At 45.2% G+C, this 25,606-nt stretch overlaps 1 protein-coding gene across 3 annotated transcripts in view; it reads right to left on the bottom strand.

Annotated features, from left to right (window-relative positions):
* Positions 1 to 25,606, bottom strand: part of EXOC2 (exocyst complex component 2) — a 948,514-nt gene that overhangs the window by 119,427 nt on the left and 803,481 nt on the right. For all 3 annotated transcript variants that reach the window (XM_078688027.1, XM_078688028.1, XM_078688025.1), the window contains one exon: positions 7,105 to 7,160. In XM_078688027.1, the coding sequence (XP_078544153.1) occupies positions 7,105 to 7,160 (56 nt within the window). The remainder of the gene's footprint in view (positions 1 to 7,104; positions 7,161 to 25,606) is intronic.

Genomic DNA, 25,606 nt, shown 5'->3' with positions numbered 1-25,606 from the left:
TTGACACAACTAAATGCTGAGGGCCATGGCCAACCAGTAGCTTTTATAAGTAGAAGGCTGACCTACAGGGAGAAATGTTGGTCAGCTATAGAGAGGAAGGCCTTTGCTGTGGTCTGGGCCCGGAAAAAGTTGAGGCCATACCTGTTTGGTACTCACTTCCTTGTTCAGACAGGCCATAAACCGTTCTTATGGCTTAAACAAATGAAGGGTGAAACCCCCAAACTGTTGAGGTGGTCCATTTCCCTACAGGGGATGGACTATTCAGTGGAACATAGGCCTAGGAGTAACCAAGCCAAACCAGATGGACTCTCCAGATATTTTCACTTGGAAAATGAAGACTCCACTGGGCAATGTTAGTTTCATCTCTTTACGTTTGGGGGGAGGGGGGGTTGTGTAGCAAAGTAAGATCTGCTTTCATGGTCACCCCCACTTTCTGCTGGTGTCATTGTGTTTTACTGACTAGTCTGACTGAGATCCTGCTAATCAGGACCCCAGTCTCTATGCTTCCTCCCTAACTTGGACATGGTGAGTACTTAGATACACTTCAGATTGGCTACTGGTGTACCCTTATAAGTTCCTAGTATATGGTACTAAGGTACCCAGGGCATAGGTATGCCAGGGGTCTCCCATGGGAGAATGTATTATGCCACCCATGCAAGACCACTCAAATGGTGACTACAGGCCTGTAATTGTGGATTGTGTAAGCTGTTGCTAGCAGCACTTATGATAGATATATGTTTTGTTATATTTGAGGTCACTGCACTTAAAACGTACAAGTCAACCCTAAAGATGGCCTTTCAATCCCGAAGCCAGAGTGCTGGGTTCTAAATGTGAGGGTGCCCCTGCATGAGCGGGGCACCCCTACAACCCACGGAGTCTATTCTCCCAGGTTGTAAGTGCATCAGACATTACAACATATATAGTGGGCATGCATCATCACGCGATGACCATCTCTAAAGTGGCTGTAACAAACCCTGTCATGTTTGGTATCTAAACCTCGGTGCTCCCGGTACAAGTCTTTCAGAAATAGGCAGCACCTAGGGCTTCTGCCGATTAGAGACACATTCCTGCCCTCTTGCTGCTGAGCCAAGCTCGAGTGGGGGAAGGCAGAACAATAGATATCCTGTCACAGGGAGGTGTGACCACTTCCCAGACAGGGTTTAGTGTATTGGGGCAGAGTGGGGGCGCTTGCAAGCACCACTGAGACTGCTTGACGGGCACATTTGGAACCCTCCTTGCATACTCCAATTCAACCCAGTTCAAGGAGACGCACTGGCGCGTAACTGGACAAAGGACATGGGAGTATCCTCCCCATTGTTCAGCCCCTCCTCTGGGAGGGATGCCTGAATCGTCCCAAATCTTTCCTAAGGTTACTTAACGGCTTACCTGTGGGTGGGTCCCTAGATTCGTTGTGGGACAAGATTCAGATCACATACCACTTTAACTTATAATGTCTGGTCACTCTGGACTTCGCTTTGGCAACCGAGACTGCACCGGGAAGATCCGTGCCCGTGCTCCATACAGGTCCTTCACCAGGCCTGTGAACATCCAAGACAATGGAAGGAATCTCCCTTGGGGTGAAGGAGTCACTCCCCTACATCTACAGGCACCGCAACACAGCTGACCATTCTGTTGATCCTCGGCTCCCATGAACTCCTTAAGGCTCAGGAACACAAGTGGTGGTTCTGCAACTCCCACAAGGCCTGCACTGGCTTCATACTGGGTTTGAGGCCAGTATCCCTCGTTGGAACCGCTGGAACAGAAACCCTCTGCACCACATCTGCTTGTCGTTGCGAAGGCTTGTTGGCTCTCTTCTCCAGAGATATCCAGGCTCCAAGAAGCTCCAACCTCAAGCAAATCCTGCAGCCAAGATCTTCGCCCTCATCACCTCCTCAACACGTGGGCCTTCTTCATTGGTGAGCTGCTTGAGGTCCTCTTGCGACTCCTGTGCCTCCGGCCCATGGGTCCTCTTGAGGGTCTTCTTTGGCTCAAGTGGCCTCCCCCGCTTGCTTGGGCCTGCTCCAACTTACCTGCAGGTGGGTAGTCACTTGGAACTTGCGACAGCACCTTTGTCATCGGCTATTTTGTTTGCCGCTGCAAAGGCTTGTTGGAGCCCCTACCAGACACTGACCCCTTGGCTGTCGACATCCGACGAGGGACAGCTCGTGAATGGCTCCAGGTCTTCTACAGCGTCACCTGGTCTACAAAGCTGCACCTTCAAGGGCACCGTCAACCCCTCCTGCATCTCCAACATCAGTGGGCATTCATATTGCGTGCCTCCTGGTCACTCATGAGTGGCATAGACTCTGTCCCTCCTGCTTGCAGGTTCTTCGCATCTTGAATCAGTCTTTGGGTTCCACCGGGCTCCTTCGTCTTATTCAGCGACAATTTTCCTGAAGCCCTCCATTGTGGTCTACGGCGGTTTCCGACGTCACTCGACACCTATGCACCCGGCTTCCCTGGTGTAGATATACTGGTTCCTGGGTTATCCACAGGTGGGGTGACTCTCCAAACTTCCATCTTCCACTGGGTTTCTTCGGGGTCCGCTGGGAAGCGTCCTTCTTTAAAATTGCAACCAGGACTTACCCATAGACTTCCATTGAGTATGCGGTTGTGTTCTCACTCTGCACACGGCTTCAGTGGGGTTCCTAGTTGCTCACCTTGGGTGGTTCCTTTGCTCCCCAACTCTTCTACATCTTCTGGGTCCAGTCTTGACTTGAGTCGTGGTTTGCATTCCACTATTTTAGTATATGGTTAGGTCTCCCTCTGGAGACCACTGTGTATTCTGTGCTATTTACGTGTTCTATAGACAAAGTATTATGTGTACATATTTTTTCTAACTACACTGTGTAGTTCTTTTTCGCTTAAACAATACCATAAGGTTAAATGCTGGTAAAACAAGCTGCTTTACACTACTTCTGGACTAAGGACGAAGGCTGCTCTCCACAGTTACCATTTAGAGGGATTTCTAAGGTTGTCTAAGACCACTAAGATCACCATAAGTGTTGTCTTTATTAGTGCAGGGTGCTACACTTACATAAGTGAGCACCATATACGAAGCCGGCCTCCTACAGGAAGTCTCTGGAGGAAAGGTCCAAGACAGGTGGATTCAATACGATAGTACACCAGGGATTCATTCCTGGGCCCATCTGCAGAGCTTGTACCCACAGAGTCCCACACCTAGTACAAAGAGATAACAGACAGGGGACTTCTAAATCCGTATCCATCCATCCCCAGCATTCAGTTCAATGTCTCTCAGCACTTACCATCAGGGTGGTATCACCAAGTTGGTATCCTCCATCAGTGTGATCAGGGAGTCCCCTCTGGAATTCCCTGAGCTTGGGGTCCCCAACCCAGATTCCTGGATTGTGTCTGGGACAGGATATGGAATCTATTTGGTGTTATGAGTGGAGACCTCCGCATCTCTTTAGTGTCTTGTTCCACAGTAGTATGCGATCCACGTGGATCGCATAGAAGAGGAGACTGGCAGTAGACCATTAAGTTGCCGCATTGAATGCCTTGAAATAGATTCAATCTATTTACACTGCCCATATAACTCGGATGAGGACTTATGCCTCTACCCTTACCATGGACCAGTACGAGGACCCCAGCGCACCGCAATACTTTGCGTGTGTGTAACACGGAAACCACACACCACAAATTAGTTGCCCACTCCTGTCCTGAGGAAGACCCGTAGGCTGAGGCCCAAATATCCCCTCTGTGCCCTAAATCGGGTCAAAACGTCGACGCCCACACCATTGAGGCCTGAACCGCATTAATAATCCCGCAACCCCACCGTGCTAAGTGATTATACACCTCTAAAATATTGTAAAATATGCTGAATAGATTTGAGGACTTTTGATCTACTGTGGCGAGGCCCATTTAGACTGATATCTTCCGATCAGTCCTACATTGAATTGTTTTAATTGTCCCTTTTTTTAAAACTTTGGGAACCCTTTCCCTTATCCTTATCCAACCCTCTTGACTAGAGCACCTTCTTTTTCACGTTCCTTTGGAGCAACCTTTTCTTGTCGTCAGCACTGTTTTTGCTAATACAGTAATGTTCTAGTGTCGGCTTAATATATGAATGAATAATTATATTGCTGCATTGTAAATTATTGGTTGTTACACATTTTTAACTCAGCTCACGGTAATCAAAACCTCTGACATGATGTATGCTCCTAAATTTCTTACAATTACGACTATATGTTAAATTTATATTTTTTCAGAAGAAAAGTTTTAGGACCATCGTTTTCCGTACCACTTGATACCCATGTCCAAGACTACTATTGGGTCACCCCATTTTTGTAATTGTTCCTCAGTAGGGCGGAATCTTGCTCTGTGTTGGCATTTGGGCCTCCTATCAGACCAGCCCACCAGAAGCGTCCGGTGGTTCGTGTTTGCCCTTACAGCACAGCCACACCCAGGCCTCCTTCGTGGATGAGAAAAAGTGGGTTGTGTCGACATCCACAACTCGGAGATTTGCAGGAAATAGCAGTGTGAGTAATAATCCCAATGTGCCTTGCTGTGCCTTGAACACCCCAAAGGTGTTGTGATGTCTCTGAACCTCTGCTGTCTAGTCCGGATATGCCCAATGGTGTTGCCGTTGAAGGTCCAAGGGCCCTTTGCCCGGAACATTTGGAGCAATAAATCACTGTCCCTGAAGTTGAGTAGGCGTGCTATGATCACACGTGGCAAGGCCCTGGGGGTTTGGGGGTAACAGGGATCCTATGCATCCTCTAGATAGAACAGAACTTCGAGACCTGGGTGGCCATGACCGTTCTCGTCAGCCAATCTGCTAGGAAACGTTCAACATCCGGACCCTGCGAACCATCAGTTAAGCCTATGAAATTGATATTTATTGGGCAGTGAGCACCCTTCTGAGACTTCTACTCTTCCTTTCAGGTCCTGCAAATCAGTTTGCAAAGTTTTCAGTTGGTCTAGCATGACTGCCAAAGAGGGCCTAATTAAGGTCAGGGAGTATTCTGCTTCATCCACGTGCTCTGTGAGTTTAGCATGGTCCACCCACAGCAGCCCAGTTTCGACTTGTATTTCCCCATGTTGGACCTCCATGGCAGTTTTGCAGTCCTGTATAGGTTACAGGACCTTATCAAACATTCCTGTATGTTTTTCTAGCTTACAATCCAACTGAAGGAATGGCCGACAACATTTTCATGGTCGATTTTGTGGGAGATAGGGGGGATTTGGGGCCTTTGGTCAGACCATGCTCTGGCAGCTGCTGCCTGCAGAGCCCAAGAAACACAAATGAATGGGCCAGCCCCCTGGTGCCGAGGTCTTTCCGGCAGGAGGCCCTCTCTTACTTGGGTGTGAGGACGGTGTTGTACGTGCTTCTCCGCACTACCAATACCACACCTTCCAATAGTGCAACAGTTGGCGAACCAGGTGCCTAGAAGTGACGGGAGTTCAATGATTTCAGGAGAGAGGGTGGCTATAGGGGTCCCAAGTCTTGGGAAGCCACCGCAAGGTATATCAGCCAGAGTACAACTCCCCGCAGCACGACACCAGAAGAAAATGGTCATCTGATGCCCCCCACCTTATATATTGTTCAGAGAGTGAGCTACCTATGAAAGGAGGGGTGGGGGGGGGAATGCTGTGCACCCCACTCCCAGGCCGTTCAGTGTAACTCAGGACTTCAGGGCCTCATCAGAGGTTTCCAGGCCCTCATCGTGGATCACTGTGTAGGTTCCTTGAGGCTGCCACTGCTAAGCAGCTGGCAGCGTGTAGTGGAAATCAGCAACTGATGTCTGCCACTGCTAAGCAGCTGGCAGCGTGTAGTGGAAATCAGCAACTGATGTTTACCTAAAGTAGCTTCTCCCACCGCAGCAACCTACGCAAAGCACAGGACCCCGCTGCAGCGCTACTTGATCCTGGGACTCTCACTGCCCCCAATAGCCTTACTTCGTTGCTCGCACAGACGTTGGAGTAAACCGAAGGCCCTGCTCTCGGAGGTCGGCTCTCACAAAGTCAGCGATGAAAATTCAGGAAGCCACTCCCTTTGTGAAGCGGCAATCGTGCCTCGGCCACTCACTAACCCCCGGATCGCACTGGTGCCTCTGAGCGAAGCACTGCAGACTCCGCTCTGTTCTTATAGCTGCTGTGGTATCAGGCGAGATGGGGCCTCATCAGCTCAGACAATGCCGCTCTGAAGCAGGAGTCGGTAGCAGCAATGAGCGCGGGCCAAGCCTGGCAGGCTACATCCTCATCCTTTTCCCCCACACGGTCTCTTATCTTCCGGAGGGTGGGTGGGTCCCTCGCCAGTGGATGGGGGACCTTTCAAGCAAGAAACGCCAGGATAAGTGTAGATGGGTCCGGATTGGAATGGAATGGAGCCTCACCGCGCAGCAACTATCTGCAGAGCCATCTTGCCCACACCCCTTAGAAGTATACATAAAAAAGTTACATATCATGTATGTGTTTTTTTTTTTTTTTTAGAGGTACCAATATCAGTTTTCCTTGAAACACTAACCATTTTTTAAAGTACATATGGAGTGGTCCTCAGAACGAAAGTCTAAACTAAACTTAGGAATATGTTGTGACCGAGATCTGCATTCTAAACAGACAAAAGGTTAACCAGCTCAGAGAAGTGGTGGAAGAAGAAAGGCTTAGACTGACTGTTTAGCAACTTATCCCAGTGATCGGACTACATCAATCGACAACACTTGCAGATCCAGAAGCCTCAAGTACTACCAGGATGCTTGTGAGTAGAGCTCACAAAAGAGATACACAGTCTGATGCTTTCTATCTGGGGAAAGGTGGGACTCTCTTACAAGTCCTTTGTTCAAGAGGCCCCTATCAACTGGATCTTTTCAGAAAGTATTAAAAAGGATTTTGGAAAGTTCACAGTAAATCAGGAATTGAAAAGGGATCCACTGAGTGCTGCCAAGACGTGAAAGGATGCCCTTTGTAGCCAGTCATTCATCTAAAGGCAGCAGTCGATCTTTTGCCACTACAAGAAGGCAGAAACTGCGTCAGCAGTTAGTGAACATACATGAAGCTACATAACACTAAAGCGCGGCAGCCTTGCAAGCTTTAAACACACAAAAGGTTTATAAGCATCTGTATCTAATTTGAATTTTACCTCACCTCTGCATGAACTGCAATGATGTTTACCAATGCCTCCTTCAGATAATTTCGAACACCTGATAAGATAAAAATTGAAACAAGATAAGTAGGTAGACACTTTGGGGAAAAACTCTAACAGCATATTGGGAAAAAACTAACAGCATATTGTAACACACTATCAAACACTAACATTAATTAAGCAAGGGAAAGTTACAACAATTAAATATTTTACAAAAAACAAATACAAATAACTAAAGGTGAATTTCCTTACAACAAAAGGAAATAGTAAACAACATTTTCTGTGTAAGTATTCTGTTACTTCGAAGTTAAACAGCTATGACTTCCCATAAAGAAGCTTATCTTTAAACATGTTACATTATATATTCAGAAAGTCATTAAAAGTGACAAAGGAGTATTTGTAATGCTTAGAATGCTATGTTTCTCTAAATAGGCCCAGATTACAAGACAGGTAGTTTTAGGTGCTGGTGTACCATTGGCCAGATATACCATTTCGGGACACATTTGAGTGTGGGGATAAGCAGTATCACCGCACCTAAATCAGGCTACTACAAAGACAGTTTCTCCTGGTCAAATTCAGCATGGAACTCCAAATTCCATGGAGATGAAAGCTCCCATTTACCACTAATAATAATAATAATAATAATCCACATTTGTTAAGCGCACAATCACCCGTAAGGGTCTCTAGGCGCTGGGGGCCGTCAGGAAGATTAAGCGAGCTATTGCCCAGAGTCACATGGTGCTGGGCTAACCTGCCGCCGGAGCCGGGGATCGAACCCTGATCCCCAGATTCCAGCGTCAGTCGCCCTGGCCGCGGCGCCACACCTCTCCCACTGGCTCAGAGCAAATGGTAAATGGGAGCGTGGAGGCTTATGCTTGACAGCAAGTGGGAGAGGGACTAATATGAGAAGACAGAAAAGTTTGTGGGCTGGCAGGAGAAGCAGTCTGTGCTATCCCAGCAGTACAAGGAGGTCAGGCCACAATGAAGTCTGAGCGTCATGTGATTTGACCTACTGGATTTCATTACAAGACAAGGAGGCTACATTATGCATTAATCCTTTTAATGCAACTCACAAACAGCCGCTTACATCATAAAGATAAGAATAAGAATGTGATGACAACATAGCAACAATATAAGGCATGAGCAAGAGCAGAGCTGCCTCTTTTAAATGCGGCTCGCAAACAGATGAGTTGCTCTTCTTTCTCTTCTTGCTTAATGCTATTTGGATGTAGTTATTGACATTATTGATACTGATTGATATTTACTGCTATATTACTTGATACCAACTGCCCTGTTTAGCCAGATTATTGCTTTATTCTGACTTCTTTCTGTCTACTCGTTTTGCTTGGTTATCTTCCCTGTAACCTCCTCTTCCCGGACCTCCAATTTATGGTCGTCGCCACCCCGACCCTCCTCCCTCCCTTCCTTACCGATGTGGGAGCTTCTCTTCTTTTTTCTTTCTCAACTGCCCCTGTCCTCGAGGCACTCCCTCCTCCTCCCTAAGGTACTCTGCCTTAAGATGGAACCTCGCAAAGCTTCAATATCGTCCGCGCAACTTATGTCAAAAGCCCCCTTCTTTAAATAACCGGTGCACTTCTTCGGCGACATTAACTCCATCGCTCTTCAATCGCGGGCGCTTCTGATGATCTCGGCAGTGGCGGCGTTACGCCCCCTGCCTCCTAAGGTCCATTCCTCTTGTCTTCTGAGAGCGGCTGTCTCAAGCGCGTCAGTTGCGCTTGCCCGCCGCTCCGGATTACAGATCAGCTGTTTTTTACTTCTTCGGCGTCCTCTTTACATTTTGGGCCTATTTATTCCAACTTGCTGGTTTTTCTTTAACCCATTCCTCCTACAACCCATTAACTTGACTTTTTTGGGTACCTGGATACATTTTTAGACCCCATAATCCTTTACTTAGTATAGTTAAAAAAAAAAATGGGGAAATTCGACTGAATTTAAATATAAATTATTTAAATAATAATAATAATAAAACAAAAGGTGATTATTTTAACAGATACATTCGCTTAATCTATCCTGAATATACTTACCTGTCATGTCTGACATGGAGTCAGATGACGCTGTCGCTAGTTCCCCTAACCATACCAATGATTCATTTAAATTATTCCTACAGAAGGAGATGAGCTCCTGCATGCTGGACACACTGAAGGAGGTCATGTCGCACAAGAGATCCTTTCTACAAGACGATGACTCTCCTCGTGATCCTGGCACTGTATGTTCAACATCTTCTAAAAAAGTCAAAGCACTATTGGAGGTCACGGTACCTCACTTGACCTGGGGGGTCCTAGCACCTCACGCTCTAAGGGAGGCCCTTGAGCCTCAAAAGGTTCTGGTGCCCCTAGCGGCACAAGTTTAATGAAATCCAGATTCTCTGGTCATGTTAATAGGAGAATCGCAATTTTCTGACTGGTCAAATCCGCCCAGTGTTCCTGCACCCTGGATATCGGGGTGTGGGAAAAGTGGGCCGGTGATAATCTGGTATACCGCTCCCTCCAACTTGCAAAAAGGGCCACAGTATAAATACAGTTTTTTCAAGTGTTTTTCAAAAGGACCTTATTGGCAGTACACATAAGACAAACATTCAGAACTGTTTGCACTGATTAGTATATTACCAACAATTGTTTAATCACAATCAGAGGTGAGGAGATGTTACCCAGTTCATATGATTTGCTATGCTATGGATTGTTACTAGTTTACATCTTGCAGGCTTTGTTGCACAACTCAGAAATAAACAGTTAGTGGACTGTGTGTGTGAACGCCCATTTTTGTTTGTTTCCTGTTATGTCTCGTGCTGCACCATGTTGTGTCTCGAGCCAGTACTATACTTTTCCTGTCTCGAGCACTACATGGAACTGTTCCTGTGCTCGAACCCTCACGCTCTATGTTGTTAACATTTGTTGTGAATTAAAATGAGCATGAACATTCCTTTAGAATGTGTGCTGTTGTGGGCAGATTGGATGGAGAGAGCTGACCGGCTGCTGCGTCCGCGCATCCTCTGTCATAGGGGTTATGTCCATAAATACAGGATTATCCTTCATTTGAATACGTGTATTCATCGTAACATTGGCGACGATGGCTACATAACCCCAGATGAACCCGCGCAAGAAGTTATTTTGATTGGATTGTGCCTTTTATCTACAATTGGACCTTGTTTGGAAAAGGACTTCCTCAGACTTTACTTTATTTATGAGAGACTGAAAGGAAAATACTATGAAGCAGCTCTACCATCTTCTTTGATCAACCAATGTAAGTCACAAATGGAGTTAGTTTGTTTTGAACCTTTGTTGATTGTTTCTCTACAGTGATTTACTAATTGGAATACAGAAGGGTTGTGTGTTATGTGGAGAGCTATCGTTACGGAAATGAAGAACTCCTTTGTTAAGCTGGTTTCGTTTGAAAATGAGTGAAGACATAAGCGCTTTAACTTACTTGATAAAGTGAGAATCGTTTGGCTGTGCATCTTTTGATCCTGTGGAACCGTGGAATCTTTTAAGTCTCTGCAGGACGGTTCTTGAGACTCGCGAGCATCACGTTCCGCAAGACCTTTGTCACTACGCAATACACACTACGCTACGTCATACAACCTGCGTAAGGTCACGCAGATAGGTCAAACAAGCAATGCCTTAATTGAGGTAACTTAGAGTGTGAATCTTGCTACACTTATAACGCTTTTATATTTAAACGGATTTACATTGTATTGTTCGTATTCTTAATATTTCAGTATCACAGATAGCCTTACTGATTTACCAGAATGTCCACCACCACAATGAATTTACCAGCACCCCAAGCGTTTTTGATTAAAGATGGGGAGGTGACTAGTCAGAGATGGGAGGAATGGAGGGATTATTTGATAAACTATTTAGATACCTTTGAAAGCAAAGAATTGACCCCGGAAAGGAAAAAAAAAATACTGCTACATTGTCTTGGTCCTGGGGGATTAAGAGTTTACAATAGAATTGAGAAAAAAAACGTTAGTGGTGGTGAAGGTAATGTCTTTTCGCAGGCCATTAATGATCTCAATGCATATTTCGCACCAACGGTTTGTAAAGCCGTACACAGATTTAACTTTTATCATAGGAAGCAAGAACCCAATGAAAAAATTGAGGATTACATTGCTTCGCTTAGGAGACTTGCCTTATCTTGCAACTTTGGAACCATCAAAGAAGATCTAATACGTGACCAATTGGTAATGCATTGCAATAATCACAATTTGCAGGATAAGTTATGGGTAAACGGTGACGCAAGTCTAATAGAAATTTCAGCGATAATTAATAAGGCGGAATTGACTTCGAGATGTGCTAAGACTGTTATTAATAAAGCCAAAGGTGATCAAAGTGACGAAATAATCATGATTGTTAGAGCTCCTGCTCACATAAATACAGAGAAAAGCAAATACAAACCCAATTCCAAAGGGAAGAGTAAGACAAGAGATGTCAGCAATGCTAAGACTTTTGATGTTAAAGGTGCTTGTTTTCATTGTGGTAGTTCATCGCATCTAGCAAATGACAAGAAATGCCCTGCTTTGGGTCAAAGATGTGCTTATTGCAAAATGTCGGGGCATTTCGCTAGAGCTTATAGAAATACTAAGAGCGTGAAATGTGTTGTGGATGAGTGTGATGATGATGATGATGACAGTAATGAGACTGATTTGGGTGATAATATTGTTTGCTGTGTGAGTGATGAGGAATCTTCTAGTCCAAAGAAGATTAGGAAAAAACCAGTTTGTGATATTGTTACTGATGGTATCGTGGTGACACTGACAGCTGATTCGGGTTCCCCATACACAATCATCAACAAGATGAGGTGGGATGAACTGTTTAGTTTTAAGTTTGGTCATGAATTGAATTCTCCCGATATACATCCTGTTGGTTATACAGGTAAACCCATTGGTCTGATTGGGTTCCGCAGCATGGTCTTTGAATTTAAGGGGAGAACTGCCACATGCAAACTTTACATCTCCAAAGCAGGACCCTGTGTTCTAGGATGGTGGGATCAGGGAGATTTAGGCATACTTCTCGACCCAAATAGTCCTTACCTGGTCCTGTGTATCAACCAGGATTGTTTCCAGGATGGAATTTGTAACGATGTTTATGAGAGATTTCCAAGGGTGTTCTCAGGTACGGTGGCAGTGCTCAAGGGTTTCCCGCATAAAATTGTTCTTAAGGATGGTGCTGTACCCCGCATCCATAAGGTCAGAAACATTCCCGTTAGTGTAAAGGACGAAGTACAACTTGAGATTCAAAAACTTGTGGACAGGGATATAATTGAGTCTGTGGAATCCTCGGATTGGGTCGCTCCCTTGGTGGTCGCTAGGAAGGCCAATGGCAAAATTCGTTTATGTGTGGACCTCAGGGAGCTAAACAAATGTATATTTATTGATGTTTTTCCCCTACCCAAAATTGCTGAGTTACTTTGCCACACCAAAGATATGGAATGGTTTTCCACTATCGACTTAACCTCGGCCTTTCACCAAGTTTCCCTTCATCCTGATAGCAAGCATTTCACGGCCTTTGTCACTCCCTTCGGGTTATTCCAGTTTAAAAGAGTACCGTTTGGTTTGGCATCGGCTGCGTCTATGTTCCAACGCATCATGTTCACTCTATTCAGGGATTAAATGCGTAACTTTCTTCCAAGATGATATTCTTATCATGGGTAGACACAGAGATGAGCATGACCAACGTTTGACAAAAGTTTTGGGGATTCTAGATACCAAAGGTCTTACTGCAGAGAGTTCAAAGTGCAGGATTGCTAGAAGGAGCGTAACCTATCTGGGCCATGATATTAGCGCATTTGGTATCAGTCCCAAGTCTGAGCTAGTAGATGCTATCTTGAAAGCCCCTATTCCCAGAAATAAGGATGAAGTGAGGTCCTTCTTAGGACTCGCCGAGTATTACTCGAAATTCGTACACAATTTCGCAGAGAAGATGTACAACATCAGGCAGTTATTGAAGAAGGGTTGTAACTTCCATTGGTCTGATGAGTGCCAAAAAAAATGGATAATATTAAAAAGGATATTTGTTGTGCACCAGCACTCAAGGGTTTTGACTCCAAATTGAAAAGTTTTATTACAAGGACGCCAGTGGTAGAGGAATTGGTGCTGTCCTTTCTCAGTTGCAGGATGACGGTTCTGAATGCGTGGTTGCGTTCGCATCAAGAACACTATCTGTTACTGAATGTAATTATTCAGTCATAGAGAGGGAGGCACTGGGCTGTTTATGGGGTTTGAGACATTTTAAACAGTTTATATGGGGAACTTGTGTCACCTTGCGTACGGATCATAAACCCCTTACGAAAGTTCTTACTTCATCTGGATTAGATAATGTGTCTCTGAGGATTTCAAGGTTTTCAGCGCAACTTCTGGATTTTGTGTATGAGGTAGTTTATGTGCCTGGTGTACGCAATAGGATTGCAGATTTTCTTAGTAGAAGCCCGCTTCCTGTAACTGATAAATGTGTGGACGACTGGAACGATTGGTATGTTGCCAGTATTTTTAGCAACGAAGAAAAATGCATTACACATAAGGAATGGGTGGAGACTATGACATCTGATGCAGAAACCAAGAAGTGTGCCGATTTGTCAAACATGGGTGGCCTGAAAAACACAGTGTTAAGAAGCATCTAGTACCCTTCTGGGAAGTTAGGCAAGAGTTATCTGTGGAGAGTGAGTTATTACTTAGGGGTGGTAAACTAGTTCCACCCTCAGTTTTGCGTTAGAAAGTCATTAACCTATGTCATGAAGGGCATTTAGGTATTGTAAAGACTAAGAGTAGAATAAAACATGAATATTGTTGGCCGGGCATTGATAGGGAAATTGAAAGAATTGTTCGAGAATGCTGTGATTGTGTCAACTCTGACAAGAGTTTAGTTACTTGTAAAACCAATTTGCATCCTATTGTGGTACCAGAGATGCCTTGGGAGAGGGTCGGAGTTGACATTTTTGGGCTTGTGAATAATGTTGAGAGCGTACAGAAGTATATTATTGTACTTGTGGATCATTTTTCAAAGTGGCCAGACTATGATGTTGTTGAAAGGATTGATTCAGGTAATGTGTTAAAATTCTTGGCTGAAGTATTCAGTAGGGAGGGTCTTCCAAAGGACCTGGTTTCCGATAAGGGTGGGCAGTTCTGTGGAGATCTATTTAAGAAATGTATCAAAGATTAAGGTATAGTACTTAGGACTTCCTCTGTTTACCACCCAGAAGGAAATGGTAGCGTAGAACGCTTTAACAGGGTTATCAAAGGGATCAATGAGTTGTGTAATAGTAACAACAAAGATTGGGAGGATGAGTTGAGGAAGACCGTTTGGGCGTATAGAGTCACTAGAAATGATGCTTCTGGTTTTTCGCCGTTTGAACTTATGAAAGGACGTTCTCCTCACACAAAAGATAATATGGGTTGGTTAAACTGTACCAAAAGAGTTACCTGGTCCCCCAAAGATGTGAGGAATTCACTTGTTGAGAATCAGGTACATTGGAAAAAGAAGCTCAGTAAGAATAAAAAATACGTAGCTCTCAGTGTGGGTGATGTTGTCAAAGTTAAAAAATGAAGGATTGTTTCCAAGGGTGAAAGCAAATACTCTGCCCCTCTTAAGGTTGTGAAGGTACTTTGTAATTCTGCCCTGTTAAGTGACGGTAAGGTGTGGAATGCCAACAGAATTGCATTGTTTAGGGGTAACATTAGTTCTTCTCCTGGAAGTAAGAGTTATGATTGGATTGAAGATACGTCAGAGTCACGGAGCACTGATAAGGATGTGGATTCCCTCTCCAGTAGTAACTCCTTGGAGTGTTCTAGTACCATGGAGAATTCATCATCTGGGCATGATATGTGTGCTGATGGTATGGGTGATGTTGTGCGTCCCAAACGCATTTGTACTAAACCTAAAGAATTGGAAGATTATATTACTTGATTTTTATATTATTACATTCTTGCTTTTTTGGGGGGTTTTTCTTTTTTTTTCCCCCAGTTATTTTTGTGTTGTTATGAGGGGGGAAGAAGTGTTATGTCTCGTGCTGCACCATGTTGTGTCTCGAGCCAGTACTATACTTTTCCTGGCTCGAGCACTACATGGATGTGTTCCTGTGCTCGAACCCTCACGCTCTATGTTGTTAGCATTTGTTGTGAATTAAAATGAGCATGAACATTCCTTTAGAATGTGTGCTGTTGTGGGCAGATTGGATGGAGAGAGCTGACCGGCGGCTGTGTCCGCGATTCCTCTGTCATAGGGGTTATGTCCATAAATAAAGGATTATCCTTCATTTGACTATGTGTATTCATCGTAATATTTCCCACATGTTAGTGTAGTTTATCTGATTTTACAGCGCAGCTTCTATATGATTAACAGAAAATTATCTCTAAAGACTTGTAACTGAGAGAGGGGCTTTGGAGTAACTCACATGTTGATTACCTTGAGTAGAGCATTTGAATGGGCAGAGGTTGTGTGTTTTCAGTGAAAATATGTGCCCGTAATGCAATTTGTGTCCTGTGGAAAGCGTATGCTCACTACAGTAGGAACGAGTTGGTGGTGGTGGTGACAAATAAATGATCAAAGCTCTAGGCCTGGTCTGCTTATTTTAAAAAGTTATGACAAAGAGGGAAGGCCTGACATGTATTGTTAAAAGCTTATGTTAAAGCACGTATTCATTTAAGAGTGGATTGTTATTACATTATATTAAAGCCTCTAGACAGGTTTTATATTAAAATAAGGCCCACAGATTACTCTAGCAGACCCAGGTTTTGGTGTTGGACACACTCTAGAAAATCCTGTGGGTAAAAGTTATGCTCTTTGACAAACCTTAGATGACGATTTATACTGTTTTGCTAACTCTAATTTTGAAAATTTTTGCAATTTAATTCCTGTATGCTTGATGGTTTCATTGTGGGAAATGTCAGTTGCCATAGGTTGATCAGTTTATTATGAAGAGCTATGACAAAGGCATATATATTATATATAACATATATTAATATCATTAGGCCTTGAAGGGTGGATTTTTAGTACATTTTTAGGGCTCGGGCCTAGCGTCCTACTGCGTCAGCAGTGGGCGTGGCCTAAGAGTCCTTTTCTGAGGGCTCCCGAAAACGTACCTTACGAATTCCAGGCTGCTCGTGCATTTTCGTTTTTTTTTTGCCAGCTGCATTGCAATTGGCCTTCGCATGCGTGTGCCTTTGGAACAGAACACGCAATAGGCCATAGGTGGTCGAGTAGCTCCGCCTATGGCCTATTGGTGTCTGTTACGCGCACCAGAAGGCCATATGTTTTGAATTATCGCGGCTTGACGGCCGCGTTAATTCAAAACATATGCCTGCAGTGGCGCGCGCGCGCGTACCACTGCAGGCTTTTTTTTGTGTTTTTTTTACAATTGGATCGCTTTTGCGATTCGTTGAAGTGCCGCTTGTTATTATTATGTGTAATTGACAAACTCGGTTTTCTTTTGTACTGAAGTGTGTTTTTTATTGACTGGTATTTGTGTGGAGTTTGACTGTGCCCCTCGGCCTATACACATTTATTTAGAACACCCCCGAGCTTTTGTTAAAAGTGCCTCAGTATATAAATGCAGCAAACCTTTCTTCGGTGCCTGAAAAGAGCGGTCTCTGTGCCGGGCAGAAGCCCTTCACAGGTCCGTTCTGAGGGGCGCAGGTGGTAATACTTGTTAACGTCACAAGCCCCCCCCTTTCGTGCTTCCTGAGCTATCACACCCCCACATATATACTTTCATCAAACAAAATCTCCCGCGAATCTTGAACAACAAATACTGAGTCTCCCTTTTGCGTCCTACGTTGCGCATTTTTTTTATGCACATTAAAATGCAGCCATTTAATATTCTGGAGTCTGTGTGCGTGGTTTATACAGGGTGCACACGCCGCAGTGTCCTCGAATCCCTGCAATGTGAGCGTGTACGTGCGCGCGGGTGTGCAGCCTGTTGAACCAGCCTTTGTGTGAGACCATCTCGGTGCCATCCTCGCTGCGGCCGCAGCTACCCACCCCTGCCACGCTTTGCCCGGCCCCGAAGAGGCCCGAGCGGGGAGTGTGCGTGGGGGAAGATGGTGCCAGGCCCTCTGCTGACTGGTTGCTGTCACTGTTCATCCTCCCGGAGGACAGCGTACTGGAACGGTTGTGTCAGGGGCGTTGGAAGAACGTGAGCACAAACGTGTTTCGTCTGAAGTGTGAAATCCCCCGACATTTTACAGTGTTTGTAGTGTTCTTTGAATAGAATAAATGGTGATTTTTCCTAATTTGTGATTTGTTGTCTGTTGCTCTCCAGCCTAGTTGGGGATGAAAAGGAAAGCACCGTATTGTCTCGAATAGGAGAGCGGCAGGCTGCAGGACGGTGTCTTCAGCGCTGACATTACACCGCGCCTGATGGGCTCTCCTTTTCACGGTGATAAATGTTAATGCGTTCTGCAGTTCAGGGTGCATTTGGATGACAGCCGGAGCTCTTGTATATGCCACATGTTTTTACGGTACTCATCCTAAGTTGGAAATTACAAATGTGTTAACATATCTCGGAGTTCCGGGCAATTGGGCGCTTCTTTTATTTTTAATGTGTTTAATTAGCGTGGGTTATGTTTGAGAATTCCATGGCTGGCTTTTTAAACTCCTACCTGACACATATATAGACCACGTTTACTATAAACCTCACTAGGTCTGGCCAAGACAGGGGCAGTTCTTTTTTAGGGCTTGGGCCTACCGTCCCACTGCGTCAGCAGTGGGCGTGGCCTAATTAGGCAGAGTGCAGTGTGAGTGCAGAGTGCGAGTGCAGAGTGCGAGTGCAGAGTGCAGTGTGAGTGCAGAGTGCAGTGTGAGTGCAGAGTGAGTGCAGAGTGCAGTGTGAGTACAGAGTGCAGTGTGAGTGCAGAGTGCAGTGTGAGTGCAGAGTGCGAGTGCAGAGTGCAAGTGCAGAGTGAGTGCAAGTGCAGAGTGAGTGCAGATGCAAAGTGAGCGCAGAGTGCAGATGCAGAGTGAGTGAGAGTGAGTGAGTGAGTGCAGAGTGAGAGTGAGTGAGAGTGAGTGCAGAGTGAGTGCAGAGTGAGTGCAGAGTGAGTGCAGAGTGAGAGTGAGTGAGAGTGAGTGCAGAGTGAGTGCAGGTACAGAGTAAGTGCAGAGTGAGTGCAGGTGCAAAGTGAGTGCAGAGTGAGTGCAGGTGCAGAGTGAGTGCAGAGTGAGTGCGAGTGCAGAGTGAGAGTGAGTGAGAGTGAGTGCAGAGTGAGTGCAGGTACAGAGTGAGTGCAGGTACAGAGTGAGTGCAGAGTGAGTGCAGGTGCAGAGTGAGTGCAGAGTGAGTGCAGGTGCAGAGTGAGTGCAGAGTGCAGTGTGAGTACAGAGTGCAGTGTGAGTGCAGAGTGCAGTGTGAGTGCAGAGTGCGAGTGCAGAGTGCAAGTGCAGAGTGAGTGCAAGTGCAGAGTGAGTGCAGATGCAAAGTGAGCGCAGAGTGCAGATGCAGAGTGAGTGAAAGTGAGTGAGTGCAGAGTGAGAGTGAGTGAGAGTGAGTGCAGAGTGAGTGCAGAGTGAGTGCAGAGTGAGAGTGAGTGAGAGTGAGTGCAGAGTGAGTGCAGGTACAGAGTAAGTGCAGAGTGAGTGCAGGTGCAGAGTGAGTGCAGAGTGAGTGCAGGTGCAGAGTGAGTGCAGAGTGAGTGCGAGTGCAGAGTGAGAGTGAGTGAGAGTGAGTGCAGAGTGAGTGCAGGTACAGAGTGAGTGCAGGTACAGAGTGAGTGCAGAGTGAGTGCAGGTGCAGAGTGAGTGCAGAGTGAGTGCAGGTGCAGAGTGAGTGCAGAGTGAGTGCAGAGTGAGAGTGAGTGCAGATGCAGAGTGCAGAGTGTGAGTGCAGAGTGTGAGTGCAGAGTGCGAGTGCAGAGTGCGAGTGCAGAGTGCGAGTGCAGAGTGTGAGTGCAGAGTGTGAGTGCAGAGTGTGAGTGCAGAGTGTGAGTGCAGAGTGTGAGTGCAGAGTGTGAGTGCAGAGTGAGTGCAGAGTGAGTGCATGTGCAGAGTGCAGAGTGAGTGCAGAGTGAGTGCAGATGCAAAGTGAGTGCAGAGTGAGTGAGAGTGAGTGCAGAGTGAGTGAGAGTGCAGAGTGAGTGCAGAGTGAGAGTGAGTGGAGAGTGAGTGGAGAGTGAGTGGAGAGTGAGTGCAGAGTGAGTGCAGAGTGAGTGCAGAGTGAGTGCAGGTGCAGAGTGCAGGTGCAGAGTGCAAGTGCAGAGTGAGTGCAGAGTGAGTGCAGGTGCAGAGTGAGTGCAGGTGCAGAGTGAGTGCAGGTGCAGAGTGAGTGCAGAGTGAGTGCGTGCAGAGTGAGTGCAGGTGCAGAGTGAGTGCAGGTGCAGAGTGAGTGCAGGTGCAGAGTGAGTGCAGGTGAAAAGTAAGTGTAGAGTGCAGAGTGAGTGTTGAGTGAGTGCAGGTGCAGAGTGAGTGCAGGTGCAGAGTGAGTGCGAGTGCAGAGTGAGTGCGAGTGCAGAGTGAGTGCGAGTGCAGAGTGAGTGCGAGTGCAGGGTAAGTGCGAGTGCAGGGTAAGTGCGAGTGCAGGGTGAGTGTGAGTGCAGGGTGAGTGCAGATGCAGAGTGACTGCAGAGTGAGTGTGACTGCAGAGTGACTGCAGAGTGAGTGTGAATGCAGAGTGACAGTGACTGCAGAGTGACTGACTGCAGTGTGTGAGTGCGCAGGGTGAACAGTGTGTGAGTGTGCAGGGTGAACAGTGAGTGAGTGTGCAGGGTGAACAGTGAGTGAGTGTGCAGGGTGAACAGTGTGAGTGCGCAGGGTGAGGAGCGTGTGAGTGTGTAGGGGCAGTGTGTGAGTGTGCAGGGTACGAACACTCGAACTAAGTCCACCACACACACATACATAAGACCACACACATAAGACCACACACACACCACACACACACACACACCACACACACACCACTGTCTCACCACCACGCACTCACCACCACTCACCACCACACACGCAACCACACACACACACCACCAGCCGTCAGTGCACGCTTTCACCAGACACAAACACCACCAGCCATCAGTGCACGCTTTCACCGGGCACAAACACCACCAGCTGTCAGTGCAGGCTTCCACCAGGCGCACTCACCACCAGCCGTCAGTGCACGCTTTCACCAGGGACACACACACCACCAGCGGTCTGTGCACGCTTTTACCAGGCACACACACCACCAGTCGTTAGTGCACGCTTCCACCAGGCACACACACCTCCAACCGGCAGTGCACGCTTCCACCAAGCACACACACCACCAGCCATCAGTGAACAATTTCTACAGGCACACACACCAACAGCCATCAGTGCACACATCAATTGTTAACGCATCCACAATAAACTATTGTAGCAATCGCAGTATGGTGCACTTTACTTTTAAACATATTCATCTAAAGCGCAGCATGCCACCATTGCTACAATTCCAATCCAACCCACATATTTCCACTACACACCACATGCATACACTCCATAACACATGGATAAAAGACATTGCCATTTACAATGCCATTACCTCTAACTCAAATAAATCCGAGACCTATTGCATTTCTAATGCTTGTTTAAAGACTGTAGGTATACGAGTCCCATACATTACTGTAGCAGGCAAGCGTGTTGGTTTTAGTTATCCACTTGAACAAACTAGGGTGTATATGATTTGCAATGTGATCATCCTTGGCAGGCCCTCATAAGAGAATCAAACAGGTTTATTTTCCGGCCAATATGTGTGATGAAAAAAGTTATAAACAATAGAGTGGCTTTGAGTCAGCCCTTTTCTGTCAGTGGTCTATTTGCTTGTCATTCAAATTCTGCTTCTGCCAATGACGGCGTAGTGCAAGTGAAAATGGACCAGCTAGCCCAATTCAGTAATTGGCTCTACTGTACTGTGAGTGGTAGAACATCTGGTTTTGTGGGACAAAATATGTTCCTAATTTGAAACCTTACACTACAGACAGCAAGTTTGGAGGAAGTGGGGGATACACAAAGGAGTACTCTGTCAATGATTTCTTAGATTTCTTTTACTGCATATTTATCAGCCTGCTGAATAAAAGGGAGGTGTTTGAAAAGATACCTAGCTAGTTTAAATGTAAGGATGAGTACGAGTCAAGTTAGACTGTATTTTGAAATAAGATGTTGTTTTTCCTTCTAAAACCACATGACCTTTCAGGTAATACTGCTGCCATCAGTTCAAAGACGGTAACTGATAGAAGAAGCCTCAATCTTTTTATAGCTACAAAAAATTACCATGTTTTTCTTGATACAAAAAGTGTCCCCACCCACACAAAGATAGGCCACTTCTAAAGAAATCTGTTGAGACATGAGGAGTTGGTACGTGGAAATGTCTAATAGACATAACACGGATGTGTTTCCTGTGAATAACAGTTCACAGCACTCGGTGAAGTTGTTGCTTCTTCATGCATACTCGTCAAGTTGGAAAGCATTCATTTACTCTGTTTCCCACGAATAAAAAATACTCGCAACACCTGTACTAAAAACAATACAATGGTTGTCTCTGCGCTTCCAGCCCATTTCTTGACTTGATTCTATACAGCTAAATCAGAGTATCGGTGGTTATTATGTGACAGTCTAACTGTAGTGGATCTACTTTAGAAAAGCAAACAGATATAGATAAAATACCCAAGTAGCAGGAGAAAGTGTGTACCGCTACTGATTTAATAGGGCGTGTGCTCACTATTAAAAGAAAACAACCAAGATTAATCATTTGCACAATAAGACATTACTTACAGGGCATCTTAAAATCCCCAATCCTACCAACCTGTTCTTTACTGCCAGTCGGAACAGCAGGAATGAATATATAATAAAGCGTTCCCACCAAGCGCTAGGATATTACCAAACAATGCTCCAGCAAAACGAAATATCCACTACTAACAATGTATATGTCTCTTACAAATGCGTTGCATTATTCTCAATGGTATAATATCTATATAGCCACAATATCTTAACAATTCCCAGTGTTTTCAAAATACCCCTGCGAAGGCCTGACCCCTTCTTTTACAAAAAGTTCAAGTAAAAGAGACCCACAATTTAGTAAGTTCCAAACAATGCACTTAAACACATTTTTTTCGTGTAAAAATGTCTCTACCCTCAAGATACTGGCATTTCATCAGAAAAAACGGTGACATCACGAACTCCAAAAAGCAGTTCCATTAAACTGAGTCAAGTCCCACATTAGGGACAACGAAAATAAAACACAGGCTTATCTGTCTTGGTCAACTCCTCATTCATGAAACCCCATAATTTCAATTCTCTGAAGGAGAATTTAATCACTTCATCTGGAAAAAAAAGTACACTTGGCCTAATGGCATGCTACCGTCCCACACCAAACGCGATATTCTTTTTCACCATAAAACAAATATTTGGCTGACAAAGGTGGGGATGGAAGATGTCATGTCTGTAAAGTTTGACCTCTCTGCTGACTTTCACACAGTACACAAAGCAATGCCTCAAAGACACAAACGTGTGTGGCAATAATGAATGTATTCAGCGGTAATTAAATCAGTTTTTTGAAATAAGAATGGCAAGATTCAAACTGTTGCTCTCTGGAGCCTTCACATCTTATGGAGAAAGCTACAAACTCTCCTTGAGTCTGTTTAGAGTTAATCGTACACCTATGAAATAAAAGGGAAGCAATTTACTATGGTTTTGGTTGCATATAAAGACGCTCAGCTGTTTATGCCTGCTACGGTGGTCCAGCACGTTTGAATAAGGGAAAACAAAACTAAAAAACACCTGTGAAAACCTGCCAGGAAACAGGAATGGAAAGCAATGTGGAAACACTACATTTTGAACCCTGCTCCAGTACAGCTCTAAGGTGGGAAATTCTGGGAGACATGCTTTATGAACAGTCTGCCTTGTTCACTATGTTACCAATTTGGATACTTTCCCTTTCGTCCCTTCCTCTCCCCCTGGTGCCTGCCCAGACCCTCTTGAACACAAGAATCGTCTATAGAAATGCCCTTCACTAACAGATTTCTAAAAAAAAATTTCAACAACGATACACCCTCAGAAATGGTTTTTGGTCCGGCTGCAGCGGAGTAAACATGCTAGATCATACCAAATAACTCTCTGCTAATTCTTTGAGCAACTAAGGTGCGAACGAACGATTCTGTGTGCCTCCTACAGAAATGTGTGTGGTGGCCCTGGTGAGCACCTCTCACGTTTCTTCAAACTACACACCATTTCCACACCAGGGGCGGCCCTAGGCTCAAGGCGGCCATGGGCAGGGAGCGTAGGTAGGGGGCCCCGGAAGAGGGGGTCCGGGCGGGGCGGAGCCCCCCCCCCGGAGCTCAGGTAGGTGTTTTAATAAAACGTTGAAGTGGAACAGAGGCGGAGGCCGCCAAATCCCTGCCAGGGGCCACCACGCAAATATGTATCCATCCTCAGAGGATTATTATATTAAGGATATATATTGGCGTGGTGGCCCCTGGGGTTTGGTGGCCCTGTGCAGGTGCACAGCTTGCAATTGCCTAAGGCCGCCCCTGTCCACACTTATGAGATCTCCGGACAAGCAGTCTCTTATAAAACATGGCTGTGTCACCACCACCTATCCATCATGGGTTGTTAGGAAGGCATCCATTCATCCTGAAACCAACACACAATCATATCCCGTAGCACATACAATCTTAAGTGTACAACAAAGCTTATGTTTAGTTATCTAATTAACTGTGCTAAAAGGTTGGTCTTCTGATTTGGATGAGTGTAGACTAAACTTTCATTATTCAATCATGTCAATGTGTCTTATTTTGATGATTCTGTGGCAATCTTACCAAGCCTGATGTTAGACCGGTCAGCCTTTGGGTAGTCTTCCCGGAATTGTTTGTTTTCCTTCTCCATTTTTGCTCACCTCTGTTTTGCTGGCCTTAGGACTCTGCACTTCACCACTGCTAACCAGGGCTAAGGTGCATGTGCTCACTTTTTAATACATGGCAACATGGGATTATTCCCAAAATGGCATATTTTATTTACCTCTAGGTCCCTAGTAAAGGAGTACTACATGTACCCAGGGCCTGTAAGTTAAATGCTACTACATCACTTATTGGGCTACCCACTTAGGAAGCCCTTTAAACATAGCCCAGGCCTGCCATTGCAGCCCGTGTGTGCAGTTTTAAACTGCCATTTCGACCTGGCAAAACAAACCTGTTGCCAGCCCCAAACCTTACTTTTTAATACAAATAAGTCACCCCTCGGGTATGCTCTAAACAGCCCACAGGGCACAGAACAATGTATTTAAAGGTTGGACATGTGCTTTTAAGTTTTACATGTCCTGATAGTGAAAAACTCTTAAATTTATTTTTCACTGCTGCAAGGCCTACTTCTCCCAAAGTTTAACATTGGAGTTACCTAATTACATATAATACGTTGCAACTTCTAAATGGGAAAAGGTTAACAGTTCATGTTTGGTGTCTTTGGGATTGCGATGATAAATATTTTTTCATGGCAAAGGCGGATTTTTAATTACAATTTTGAAAATGCCACTTTTAGAAAGTTGGTATTTTCCTGCCTTAGCCATTTAGTGCTTACAGCCTGTCTCTGCTTCACATGACTGAGAGGGGTTGGTCTTTGTGTATTCCTCCTAAACTACCACATAGAATAGATAACTTAGGTATGCCTGGATGGGCCCTAACTGGCAGGATGGGAGGGCGGATTTAGGAGCAGCCACATTTACAGATAAAAAGGCTTTCACACAAAGGATTGCATGCCCCCTGTAGCTAGTCTGGAGGCAGGTTGCGTCCTCTTCGTTCTGAGACTTAGGCCACTGCTATACAATCTAACAGTGGGTTCTCACTGAACTACTTTTGAGTTGTTTTGAATGCCAGTTTGGTTGAAGCTAGTGCTTGGATGTCTACGGAAGAGAATATATTATGATAGGGGATGGCACATCAAGTTTCCAGGGTCTGTTTGGTTTTGACAGTGCTGTAGGTTGTCTTAAACTCTTCTGACACTGAAGTGTCTGAAAGGGAGGGTCGGGTGTCATTGCAATTGTAGGTAATGGGCTTTATATCAGGTTTGACAGGTTGCTGACAGTAAAAGGACAGTAAAAGAATGGTTTTACTATCTGTGGATGCACCAGCACGATCAAGATGTCAAGATTGTGAGTGATCATAAAACTCAGAGTTAACCACCTATGAGCTCTGAGCCACTTCTTAATTGGTTGAAGTCAAGGAGCATGTTCTCGAGGAAGTGCAATGCAGGTCTTGAATCAGACCTATCAAACCACATTTGAAGCCTCCCCTGGCTGGCAAGTCGAATGTCATTTCAAGGAATTCATCCAAGAAAATTGGATCTATGGGCAGCGCTATAAACCACAGCAGTGATAAAAGAACTGCTGCGGATGATATAACCTCACTTATGTGCACATGAAGCATTACACTTATTTATAAATTTCCTTTGCAGATACTGAGGGTTCTCATATCTTCAATCTCAAAAGTTGCATCAAACTTGAGTACAGGAAACTTGTTGAGTGGGGAAGAATAGATGACATATGTTTGCATTGAACTTTATTACA

This window comes from Lissotriton helveticus, chromosome 4_1 (genome assembly GCF_964261635.1).
Source record: "Lissotriton helveticus chromosome 4_1, aLisHel1.1, whole genome shotgun sequence".
Taxonomy (NCBI): domain Eukaryota; kingdom Metazoa; phylum Chordata; class Amphibia; order Caudata; family Salamandridae; genus Lissotriton; species Lissotriton helveticus.
The sequence above is the reverse complement of the archived record's forward strand: the minus strand, read 5'-3'. Positions and strand labels throughout refer to the sequence as shown.